Here is a 13,659-nt window from a genome sequence, read left to right as displayed (position 1 = left end):
CAAGGATTTTATAACCCTGAGGGATGGCTGTTGCTGGGGTTGCTGGAGTACAGGGAGAGTGACAGGAAAGACTGTAGGATGTCAATTTGTTTTCAAACACCACAAAATCAGAAATACCTGTAAATGGACTTTACAAACATTTCAAAATATGTCGCAACTGTGGATTGCACCACCAAATTCGGGTTTCTCAAATAATTGGGTCCATCCAGTGTTATTAATGTTAAATTCCTTTATTCTTTTCTTGTGATAAAAAACAGCCAAGCAGCCAATGCGTTTCGTCCAGGTTCAGTGGACTTCATCAGGGCTCATTTTTGAAATTCAAATTCCTATCTCTGTAAGGAGTTGCAAACATGCTGTGTTATCAAGTTTGTTTCTCCGCATTCGAACTATACCCTACTGTATCCAGGGTAGTTTATTAGTGATTGGCTCTTGTGCAGTAATAGTTTCAAAGTGTGGGACGCCAAAGATCCGCATCTTACCCCATGCATCGAGAAAACTCAATACCTCTGCTCTAAATTGATGAAGTCCACTGAAGCTGGATGAAACGCATTGGCTGCTTGGCTGTTTTTTATCATAAGAAAAGAATAAAGGAATTGAACATTAATAACACTGGATGGACCCAATTATTTGTGAAACCTGAATTTGGTGGTGCAATTCACAGTTGTGATGAATTTAATTCTGGTCTTGGAGACTGCTCTCTGGAGACAGCGGAAGCGGTGGAGGTGCACACCATTGGAGTAAAATACTCCAAGCATTGGACTTTCTATGGGGAATTGGTGTTTTTCTTTCAGGGGGAGGTGTGTCACATATACACAGTAGTGTGTATGTATGGACTTGCTGTTTCACCCCGGTACTGTAACATTTCAAAATATATCAGCACTTAAGAAAGCAGAAATAAAACACTTTTTGTGATTCTGAAGTGCCATTTCAATGAAAATGAGTGAGCTACCACACCATACTTTCATAAGATGTTTGTAGCAGTGTGCTCCAAAATGCACACCCGCTGGCTACATACCACACCTTTACCGCCCTCCTGCTGAGTGGGCGTGCCTCATTTGCTGCACTTGCTCATTGTATGATGCTTGGATGTTTCCAGTCCCTATGACGTGGGTGACGTACCATTGATGGCAGCACCCCACTCTGAAAATAGTTTAGGGACCGCTGGGAGGGTTGTTGGAAAATAAGTAACCTGTCATGCCCAAGGGGTGGGGCAGAATCTAAACCCAGGACTCCCATCGCCTTGCCTAAAGGCAGGGCCGTTTCTACCATTAGGCAAGACTCGGCGGCAAAAGGATAGAGCGGCACTATTTTTAATTTGAAATCAAACAGCAAAAACATTAAGCACATTAGGAGAAAAAAAATGAAATAGAGGAAAAATTAAAACATCGAATTGTTTTCAGAAGCATAGGGAACAATTACTTAATAAGTGTTTACTTTGACTAATGTAAACATTGCCTCTACCTACCCCAAAAGTAAGAAAGTAAAGAGCCGCTACTGAGTCAGAAACGTAAACAAACATGAGTTTGGGAATCCCCGCCTTGAACGGACTTCGACCTCGAAAGCGCATTGGTAAGCGCCTTCTACAATTCGACGTCACCTTCGGCGCCACAGGCGGGGTCCGTGCGCACTGCTATAATTGTGCGAGTCTCGCCGACGGGGAGGACTTTGGGCGAAAAGGAGTTCTGAAATGGACTTTCGACTTCAGATACCGACTTCCGATTTCGCTCTCGACCCGATCGGACCTCTGTGACAACATCAAACAACACTCGCTGAATCGCCTCCTTCCACCGGATCATTACACGGGAAGAGCCTCTAACACGAAGCATCGACGGGTCAAGAGCTGCCGCATTAGACAGCGCCAGAAGTTCCGGGATCGAGCCACACAACGACCGTGCCTGAGTAACGGTCAATGTACTAGAGCTAGGTTTTGTACTTCTCTTTCAACATATCTAAAAGATAAGTGCAATTAATGTTTCATATAAAAGAGATAAGTACCATTATGTTATATTATTTCCTAACAACCTACCTATATAATTGTGAATAAGTGTGAGGGCTATGAGAAACAAAATGGCACCAGCTTAATAATTTAGATTTTGTGATGGCCGGTAGAAAACAAACAGCGAAAAATAACTAATTTGTGAACAGTAAGCCGATTTGAAAAATTCTGTGTAGTGAGATGTAGAATTGATGTGTTTTATTGTTTAATGTTGAATACAAGTTCTTTTATATCTAATGCATTAATTCTTCTAGCCTGGATGACAGGGGGAGAGAGTGATGGTAGTAAAAGGGAGGGGGTGGCATTTTTCAATTCTCGCGTAGGGTGGCAAAACACCTAGAAACGGCCTTGTCTAAGGGCAAGGGGGTGGGTCTAAAAACTCCCCAACCCTTGTACTGCCTCAGTGTGGGTGTAGTGTGTGACCCTATGTCTTCCTGTCCTTGCCCAAGAGCAAGAGTTGGTTTGAAAAACCATCACACCAACAGTTCATGGCTCACACAAGCCTGTGCCAGAGTTACTTCCGACCTACATCACCCAAAGCATGCAGGCCATGGAGTGCCAGACCAGGTGGCATCTACTCTGCCCCCTGATGCCTGCTGTCAGCAGGGTGCAGGAGATGGCACAAGTGGGGCAGCTTCTGTCTGGCTCCTCCTGGGGCTGCACAATGCTTTAGGGGCAGAGGCAGCTGGCACCCTCTCCTGTGCTCTGTTCACAATTGTGAACAGGGCACAGGGGCAGGTGCCAATTATGCGCTCCTCTGTGGCCCCAGAGCAGTGGGGCAGCTGCTTGCAGCCCCATTGTTATTGCCTTCTGTTTTCAAAGTTCCTCATCACCCTTGGGCAAGGTGATGGACTTCCGTGGAAAGTCTCCCCAGCACTTGGGCAATGCCCGGGAAGTTAGAGGGAAGAGTAAGACATCTTCTCTCCTAATCCTCAAACAAGGTGAGGGGGGACCAGGGCCTGCATGTCCCATCCCCTCACCTTTAGGGAAGGGGAAGCAATGTTAATTCAGCAGTCCCCCGCTGCACCGGGTTATGAGAGGGCAATTTCCCTCCCACATAACCTAGGGGATAGTTGAGGGAGGTTTGTCCAGTTCCCCCTCACACTTTGTCAAGGTGAAGCGGGGGGTGACCCCCAAAGTTAAATTGCTTTCCCACTCTTGACCTAAGCACCAGAGCACAGGCACCATGCACCCCGGGCCACCCCTTAAGCAAGGCCAAGGATGGAGTAAATGAACTCCCACCTGCCTTTGGACCGGGCAGAGAGTCTATATACAACCCCCCCCAAAATCCACAGTCCTGTACATGCTGGGGGGTTGAGATTCAAAGTCTCTTTATTCATGCCTCCCAGGCTGTCAAGAAGCATGAGGGGAAATGCTCAAATGTGGCTGGGAATACAACATACAACATTTAGCTTTCTTGAATAATTCTCAGGGAAGTTCTAGTTCTGATCTACAAAGTTTCTGTAAACGGAAAGGGGTGCTATACACACTGGGGCTAGCAAGCTGCATATAGGACCGCGTGTTTCACTTAAGGCCTAAACTAGTCAATATACTGGGAATATATTTGAATGCAGTGTCTCAAAGAACTCTTGGCTCTAGTCTCTACTTGCGCCCCTTGGTTCACCCTGTTGTTCCCTTCAATCCCTCAAATGTCTCTCCATACTAACCAGCCAGCCCTTGTTAACCCCACTGAGGGGTTTCAGACGGGGTGGATGGCACTCTTTCGATGAGAGTTGGATATTTGCCTTCAACCATCTTATTTACTAGTTGCTGTCGGAGGTCTGCTTCGCTTCGCTCCTCATTGACCACAACCCCCCCATGGCCATCATCGCAGCACCTATCCCGGATCCATCTTTGAGTTTGATGCATATGGTGAACATATTGTATTCGGTGTTTAGTTTAAGGGGATTTGAGTCATTGGCGTTCAATCATTGGCTTCTTTGGCTCTGGAACTTTCAGCTGTTGGCTTGAGTTGATGTCAATCACATCTTGGATCAGCCAATAGCAGTATCTCAGCCACACCGTTTTCCTACTGGCTGTTTGGATGTGTCCTTCTCCCTTTACTGCAATGCATGAGGGGTCATCTTACATTTCAAATCAGTTGGTACCCGGTGTGGTGGTAATGGGCAGCAAGAAATAAAGGCAACCCTTCTTTCTGTAACATCCATTTTGTCAGATACTTTTCTCCGCACTCACCTCCCTCCCCCCGTTCTGAATGGCAAACAAGGGTCATAAAAGTCCATGGATTTGACACATGTATGACATGCATGTCCGATCCACATGCCACACAAACATCAAGTCTACTGGTGTTGTCAATGCTTCTTTTATAGCTACTTTCTGAGGTGCACTTTGCTTCCCTTCTATGGCCACACACAAGAACTACCCTTACCTGCTTTCGGTGGCTCGTCGTCCGTTTGGACCGTGATGGCGGACACCTCGATGGGCGTGGAGGAGCCATCCCCTTCTGGGTACCCCGCCCCTGGTCGGGCGGTGACTGGCTGCCTCAGAGGGGGGCTGCTGGAGGGCTGGGGGGAAGGGGAAAAGAAGGAGAGATGGTGAGAGAGCCATGAAAGGTCAGCCGGAGCGAGAAGGAGAGATTGAAACCGGGGTTCATACAATGCTGAAATGTGGGTTCACCCAACTATGGCTTTTAATGGATCTTTCAGCTGAGTTCAGATACTGGACTTCTGCAGACTATGGGGCATATCAACAACAACCGGCGATAATTATCGCTGAGCGCACTTAGCGCTCGGATAATTATCGCCGGCTAGCGCCGATTTTTATCGCTGAGATAGTGTGCTATTAGCAACGCTTATCTCATCAGCGATAAAAATCCTAGCGCTAACTGGCTAACGTGAGATTATCGCTGGAAATCCAGCGATAATCTCACGTTAGCTAGTTGATAGGGACTCACAAACTTAGCCATGATATCCTCCTTCCATTGGATACCATGGCTAAGTCAGTGCTGAAGCAGGCGTAAGGAAAGTAGCGATAACAGGGGTTATCACTACTTTTCCTGACACTATGCTTCATAGCGTTAGGCTTGCTGATAGGAGAAATGTCGCTTAGCGACATTTCTCCTGTCATGCCAGGTCAAGAACGCCCACTTTGCATCTCATTAGAGATGCAAAGCTGGGCGTTAGGAATCCTGATGCTAAAACAAGGTTTCACGCGTTAGCGTGGCCTTGCTGATTAGGCGATAAAATTATCGCCGCTTTTCGGCCGAAAACGGCCGCAAAAGTGGCGATAATTTTTTATCGCCTGCTTGTTGATATGCCCCTATGTTTAGATAGGTGTGGCTAGTGATTATCGCTCGGATATCACAGGAGATTAATATGTGCGACAAAGTATTGAAAGGTGAGTTGTATCGATTGTCTATATCTATCTCCACATCTATATAACTTGCCAATACATATATCATCAAGTCACGCAGATGTGGAGTTGGGAATAGTGAATCTATGCTTGCTTCTGCGTGTGACCTTTCTGTATTTTGGCCTCAATATTCCCTCCGCAATATTAGAGTGGCACAACGTTCTTGTACTCCATATTCAATAGCGAAATCCTTTATATATTTACCTGTGCGTAGATAAACCATGCAAATTCAGAAAAAATTCACTTTAGACCAGAACATTAAGATTTATAGCTTGAAATCAAATTGTTAGATGAGGAATTCTTATATCTTTAATTTGTTTTATTACCCACAATCTGCTGATCGAATAAAGAAAAAAAGGAAAGTAAGAGCTCATCCTTTTGATATCATTCCATTGCAGTGAGTGGTTTTGTCAATTTTGAAGTTTAAGTTAACGAAGCATTGACAAAACCAACAGTTTTTCCTTTTGCATAGTGAAAACCCTGTAGTGAGTGCACACCGAGGACCTCATAGCGAGGTCTTAGTAGATTCCGATTTGGTCAGCATCAGGAGTTACCCTTTGAATCAGGAAGATTTGCGGGACACCCGCACCTCTGCTATTTGCCAATTCTTCCTTCGCCAGGTAAAGTCTAGCACTATGCGAATTGGTTAAACCGAGGGAATCCACAGCGAAACACCAAGTTCTAAGTTCATCCCTCATTGCAGCAAACAAAAAAATCTCCCTCCCTGAAAGAAATTTCAGACCTGGGAATTACAAATCTCCATGGTGCAGAAGTGCTACCAGTAGACAGTTGTATTAGTCGATTGCTTGTTTAGCACCGAATGAAACAATCTTTTTTTTTTAATTATTTCATAAACCCTATTGCTTTTTACTTATAAGTGAAAATAGCCTTAAACAAAACTATGCATGCCATCAGTCTCAATGCACCAATGCGCGACACTTATCCCTCCCCACTCCCCAGCATGTATCTACATTTAATGTATCCCTCTCACGCCATGCACACCTGCTACAGCTACCCCCTTGCATATCATATATCTGTATTCCAGTTTAATATGTTCTGCCATGAAATTCGTACACGTATATATGTATATCTATCTATCTATCTATCTATCTATCTATCTATCTATCTATCTATCTATCTATCTATCTATCTATCTATCTATCTATCTATCTATCTATCTATCTATCTAAACTAATCTATCTATCTATCTATCTATCTATCTATCTATCTATCTATCTATCTATCTGTATATATGCACTAATTTAAAATTCAAGGTTGTCTATCATTTGGTGGGTCTCTCTGTTTAGTTAACATTTCAGCACAATCCGCTGAATCCTCTGCCAGTGTCTCATCCTTTCTTCTATTCTTCAGCTTCAGCCTGTTCCAGTAAGTCCTTACTCCAGGTGTGGTGTTCAGGAGCTCTAGGAGGCTTTCTATGAATAGCAGCTCAGCATTTGGCCAGCACCGTACCCAATGTTACCGTTCACTTCTCAAACTTGTTGTAGCTCCATCTCCCGCTGACAGATCAGACACTACCCTCTCCCTGTATATCAATGGAATTATCCTCATCCAGTCCTCAGACCCAAACTTTGCTCTATGTGATTAAATTTTCTCTAACATCAAAAATGTGGTTATCAACTATGCCCCCCAAGTCCGAAATACTACACACACAGTTCTGAAATAGGGTCACCGCTTATACTTGATTCTTCCCGCATGCCACATCTCTCACCTCCTCTCCCCCCCATGGCGATCTACTTACATAACATCAACCTCCCCTCACTCTCACCCTCACCGCCTACACTGAAGCATAATCTCCCCTCCGTGATTCGCCAGACTAAGTTCCACCCACACGTCTTCCACTTAGCGGCAAATGCAGCAATACTCAAGTACGCTTGTAACACACCAACCCCTTCTAGTCCGTCATCTCCGAAAGTTTCCAACTTTGATATAACTAGCTTCCCTGTGACACTACCCATGGCCCATCCAAATTTAACCCCAGAGTCTGAAACCTCCCCTACGAAGAGCAACATGACCTGTACGTCCCCAGCGATCTTACACAGCCAGCCTCTAAGTCCTCCTCCGCCCTCCCTCAAGCCCTACCCTATCACCAACCCACCCACTTCTCTGTTGAATCTCCATGAACAGAGTTTTCCCAACACCATAGTCTTAGGCATTGTTACCTCGGGTCCACTTTCACAGAACACGACAACGCTCTCCCATATGTCACTTAAATCCAGACTCGATGAGATCTTATGGGATTTACATCAACTTAAGGATGTTTTACAGGGTCTTATCAACATCACCTTAGAGCTCACAAATAAGACCTGGCCCAACAGGATTCCTAGGGAGACCTGTAATGTCCATGCCAAATCTACCTCCTCCCTCACTAGACATCCTTCACACCTCTCTACCAAACGGATTGCCACAATCCGCATTGCTCCTCTCCCTAGATGAAATTCCACTCCTTTTCCAAATGACCCCACTAGACCCGCTAAGACCTCAGACCCTATATCAGACAGTGACCTTCATGCCATCCTTTGCTCCTATAATTCTGCTTCTTCGGACCACTCTGTACATATCCAAACAATCCCTTTGAACCCACTCAAAGTACAGAGGACCAATTCTAGATCTGTTAACAACTCAAACCTCACGCAAATCTCCATCACCCAGTCTAGCTCAGTTGACCCTATTTCTCATCTGAAAAGATTGACTCTCAATTTCAGATCAGCTATCAAACACGAAGCGGACATCGCTGACCTCATTCTTACAAATTATCTTGACCTCATTATCCTTACTGAGACATGGCTTACCAATTCCTCCTCACCTCTCATTGAACCTTCTAGTTCCTCCCGATCATGACATCATAAGACTGGACAAAACTGACAAAACGAGGGGTGGTATCGCCTGCATCCACTGCAACAATCTTGCAGTGAAACAGACTCAAATGGTTGATCTTTCTTCATGCGAATACCTTTGCATCGACATTGCATGTAACAACAGACCACTATGCAAACTGCACGCGATCGTCATCCACCACAAGATAACCTATCGTTCCGTGAACAATTCATGGAAATCATCTCCTCTAACTCGGGACAACACTGAACCCAAATCTTCCTTGATGATTTCAACCTCCACTGGAATGACCAGAACGACGCTGCAGTGATCATCCTGAAAGCCTTCCTAGAGGATCTCAGCCTGATCCAAATTTGCGACATTCCTACTCAGAACAAGGGTGCGATGTTAGATCTAATTATAGCCAAGCCCAATACCATTCTCCTCGAATCCATTGTCCCCTGTGATTGGACCAACCACCACCGCATCACCTTCCTCATCGCTGAATTGATAATAACTAATAAGGCCGAACCAAAGAAACCTAAACACTGGAAAAGGAGCGTAAGAAATATAAATACCAATGATTTAACAGTCATCGGCAACATCTTCTTGCCTACTCCGGCAGAATTGCTGGATGTCCATGAACTCATAAACCATTATAACTATTTCATGACGAACATCCTGGACTCTAATGCGCCTCTTCACCAAAAAAGAGTGTCCACCAAAAATTCTAAACCATGGTATAATACCCTTAATGAAGAAAGACACAATTTGAGAAGGGCTGAACGTATATGGAGATTCTCCCCGTCCCTCGGTCACTTGAAGCAGCTAAGATCACATATGCACACCTATAACAAACACATCCGAAACTCAAAAGCAAACTTCTTCAGACATCAGCTTGACAATGCTAGAAACCGACCTAAAAAAGTATTTGAGCTGGTCAAACTTCAAACGACTAGTCATCCCAGTCTGACCCACAGTGGATCTAATCTGCAACCAAACTGCAAGGATTTTGCCTCCTTCTACTGGAAAAAACCCCAAATACAATTGAAATTGAGCTAATGACAGCTCTGGAGCTCCTTCCAAACTCTCCACGTCCCAGCCTCTCCCCACCCCTCTTGGGGCTTTCCCCTAAAAACCCTGTGTGGAGCTCTTTCAAATTTTATTAAGAAACTGACATTCTCAAAATTCTCACAGCACTTAAACCCTCCAGTCCAGTCCAGTATTTGTAAAGCACAAACAATTACCCGAGGGTGTCAAGGTGCTAGGGGCCGTCCAGAAGATTAAGCAAGCTATTGCCCAGAGTCACATGGTGTTGGGATGATCTGCCGCTGGCACTGGGGATCGAACCGTGAGCCCCCAGGTTCTGGAGTCAGATGCCCTGGCCGCTGCGCCACACCTCTTCCACCTCTTCTGACCCTCAAGCCACTTCAACGACCCTCTGCCATCGAATTTCTTTAATGACTTCAAGCTGTCCCTACTGTCACTCTGGGCCAAGATTGTTAATGCCTCTTTACGTAAAGGCACTATCCCAGATTACTTAAAGTCCAGTCAGGTAACTCCTATTCTTAAGAAATCTATGACAGATCATACATACCTGAATAACTTTTGCCCTATCACCAACATTCCGACTTCGGCTAAGCTATTGGAGAAATATGTTCACATCCACCTAGCCAACACCATAGAACATTTCCAGTTGTTAGACCAATTCCAGTCTGGCATCTGCCAAGGCAACAGCACTGAATCGTCTCTAACACACATAGTAGATGAGGTGCTAAAAATGCTGGATCAAAATGAATCCTGCCTACTACTTCTCCTTTACCCATCATCAGTCTTGACACTGTTAAACACGACAGCTTCCTTCACCTTTTGGAACGGAGAATGGGATTATTGGGGTCTGTCCTTACTCAGTTCACTTCCTTCAAACACAACAGATTCCAAACATTTAAGGTTAACCTCTCCCTTTCCACTTCATCGCCTGTCACACTGAGGGTTCTGCAGGGATCAAAGCTTTCACCCACCCTCTTTAACCTGTTCACGGAGCCACTAATGGAAATCCTGAAGTTATCCTATATTCACTATCACATGTACGCTGATGGCTCCCAATTGTACCTGAAAATCTCTTCCCCTGAAGATATACGAGTTCTTAACTCTACTCTCCACAAAACTCAAAACTGGCTTACATGCAACCACTTCAAACTAAATGCAAAATAACTGAATTCCTCTTAATTGCCCCACTCAATCAATCAGCTAATATCGGAGAATGGATGAAGCAACTTACAGGTCTAACTTGCCTTCCACACATTATAGATTCCACAAGATCACTTGGAATAATCCTTGATAAGAACCTGGATATGCAGGAGCACATCAGCTCTATCACTAAAGGTGGCAACTTCCAAATGAACATCACAAGGAAAATCAAACCCTTCCTCCCCCTCAATGATTTCAAGGCAGTGGTTCAAACCCTAGTCGTTTCCAGGTTGGACTATGGAAGCACAACCCTCTGTGGCCTCCCTAGATCAACGCTGGCCCCTTTAAGAACCTCCTTGAACTCTGCTGCTAGGCTCATCACAGGATCCAAAAAATACAACCACGTCACTCCTGATCTCCTCGGTCTAAATTAGCTCCTGTTTGAAGCAAGAATTAAGTTAAAAATCGCATGCATTGCCCATAAAGCACTACATCTTAACACCTCCTTGTACCTAGCACAAAAACTGGAGCTCTCTAGTAGCTGCAGATCTTCCAGACTTTATTGCTAAAACCACAGAAATTCTGTAAAAAGAAAACCTACAATTGAGCTTTCTCCTGTATTGCCCCAAGGATCTGGAACTCCCTACCCCCTGAAATAAGACTGAACCCCTCGCCTGTATCATTGGCATTGCCAATAGGACTTGCTTTTGGGACCTTATAAGTATTTAGTTATGTAGCACAATATCCTTGGTGCAACAACATCAACTATTGCATGGCTAAACACTTATAAGGTCCCAAAGGCTAAACCTATTGGCTATACCAATGCTTGTTTTTTTTTACCAATTAGGCTCTGGCGTCATGCACAGGCTCGCCTCCAGGGTAACTTCTCTCATGCACTGTCTGGGACCGATTAGGCAATGTGAGGATCATTGTGCTTGAGGGATGTGCTATCTCTTTCTGAAAGCATCACCGTCCACCAATGTAACTGCTGTATTTTCTGCTGAACAAGAACACCCTGAAACCTGTGGGAAGCTGAGGCAGGAGTTGGAAAGAGCATCCATGACAAAGCCCAGCTAGATGGAAGACCAATTAAAGACACCAAAGATTAAAAGAATTGCCTGATGGATGCTCGCACCTAATCCTCCGGGGGGGTGCTGTCCCGCCAAACCCATCTTGTCTTCTCGTAAGGGGGAGGGGTAATGTAAGGTGTTAAAGAGCAGAGATGGGGAGGGTTAGCCCGTATGCAGTTGTTATTTGAAGCCACTTTACCCCCAAGAAGGATGAGCTCACTTTTCAACAAACAGTGTGTCTGGAACACTACATTGGTGTCTTAAAGCAGCCTGTGTGTATAAAGAGTAGAGTCCTCTGTAAGAATGACTGGATGCAGGAGGAGATCTTGTAAGCTTCCTAAATACAGAACCCAAGGCAGCAACATCCCCTCCATCAAGGTCTCCAAGAGTCATGCAAACTCTGGCCAGGCCGGATATGGAGAGGCCGCTCTAGCAAACCTCCGAGAGGCTGCTGTCCATGCCATGCAGTGCCATAACAACGGGCTTGATTGGATGAAGCAGCTTTCAGGGGTGCAAGGTGATATGAAGCGGACTCGCCTCCATACCCTTCTTCCCTTGTGATGCATTAAATACTGGGGGCATAAGAGGGTCCAGGGTGGGACTCCTTTGAACACTTCATAGACTAACTCCTGTGCCTGGAACGGATTAAAAATACATTTATTGACTGTTTAATATGGTCACTGGTGCACCAAGCTCCTGTATTAGGGGTCTTCTGGCTGGCCATGAGGTGTTTTATTTGGTGGTTATTCTTACAGTTGCCTGGTGATTGGTCATTTGGTTGGAAGATTATTGGTATTGTGTTAGTTCTTGTGGTAGGCTGACGTCTACCTCTACCCACCTCTTTACCTTGAGTCGGTGGTCACTGGTGACCCCCGCTGCTTTCTGCAGTGCCTGGCTGTCTCTGAAGGGAATGCATAGATAGATGGATAATGAGGGGCTCAGCAGACATGAAGTGGGCGTCTTGCACTGTGCACACCGTTCTCCTCGAGGCTCGTTTATCTGAGGGTGTGGCGGAGAATTAAGTTTGGTGTTAAAATTCTTGGAGAAAAGTGCGAGGAAGGAACATTTCTTCAGTAAATGAGTCCTTTGGGGGCTGTGGCGGCGTCCCGCTTCATTACTCTGCATATTGGTTCGTGGTTTTACTGTGTTCAACAACAAAAACTGTATAGAACGCAAAGAGCACCGGGAGGAGGGAGAAGAGAAGATGCTGAAGAAGTGACGGAATAGGGGAGAAGACGAGAGGAGTTTGGTGAAGCAGGGAGGGAGGATGGGACGGCAGTAAGGAGAGCCAGTGCAGAGGTGGAAAAGAGGGACAGGAGAAAGCAAAGAATGGACAGATGAGGGGTGGCATAAGAGGGCAGTGGATAAACCGATAATGGCAAAGGTCGTGCAAAGAAATCAAGTGGAAAGAGGAGGCGATGGGTGTAAGGACTGAAGAGAGAGGGGAGAAGGAGGAAAGAAAAAATAGTGAAAAGATCAGGGAACATGGGCGAAGAATGCATAGATGGGGGCTGCAGTGGCAGAGAGAGGCGGAGGGAGTTGCGTGCGCGCACGCGCTGAAAGAACATTTAAAAAATCCACGCGAGTGGTGCGCACGCGACGGCAAAATTGAAAGCAGGCTGGTGAGTGGTGTGCGATGTGTGCGCCCCATGATGAGAGAGGAAAGGCAGATGGCGCCTCTGCTCGTCATTGTGCACGTAACCGCATGCTCTATGCCAGACAAAAAGCTGTGGTCGGCTTTTTAAAGGCCACACACTAAATGTCTCGCCAGTGCAGCGCATGTGCTGGCTCAGGCGAGACCTAAAAAGGAAGTCAAAGCAATGCTAATGAACACGTTCTTGCTCTAAGGCTCATGCACCTCAGTAGCCTTCATCCTTTACTACACTTGCCATGTTCAGTTCTGGCCCCCTATAATCTTGTATATTCTGTGATGATTTGGTCCCGTTACTGGCCACCAACCTTTTCTGGGACCCACCACATCTTGGTTAGCTCTCAATCTTGTTTGTTTTATTGTTTCTTCCTTCCTGATATTTTGTAAAGCGCTCTAATACCCTCTTGGGTCATGTTTGTGCTATATAAAACCTTACAAATAAAGTGTTGTGTGATAGGAAATACGCCCAGTAAGCTATGTTTCTCAGATTTTTCAGGCGGACCACCTGCCATTATCTGAAGGCTTCTCACAACCCCTCCCAAAATCCC

General features: G+C 45.4%; 1 protein-coding gene across 1 annotated transcript in view; it reads right to left on the bottom strand.

Annotated features, from left to right (window-relative positions):
- Positions 1-13,659, bottom strand: part of LOC146808839 (transmembrane protease serine 5-like) — a 251,149-nt gene that overhangs the window by 152,879 nt on the left and 84,611 nt on the right. Inside the window, exon 7 of the mRNA XM_085614243.1 lies at positions 4,386-4,521. Coding sequence (XP_085470369.1) covers positions 4,386-4,521 — 136 coding nt within the window. The remainder of the gene's footprint in view (positions 1-4,385; positions 4,522-13,659) is intronic.

Source organism: Triturus cristatus, chromosome 7 (assembly GCF_964204655.1).
Source record: "Triturus cristatus chromosome 7, aTriCri1.1, whole genome shotgun sequence".
NCBI lineage: Eukaryota > Metazoa > Chordata > Amphibia > Caudata > Salamandridae > Triturus > Triturus cristatus.
The sequence above is the reverse complement of the archived record's forward strand: the minus strand, read 5'-3'. Positions and strand labels throughout refer to the sequence as shown.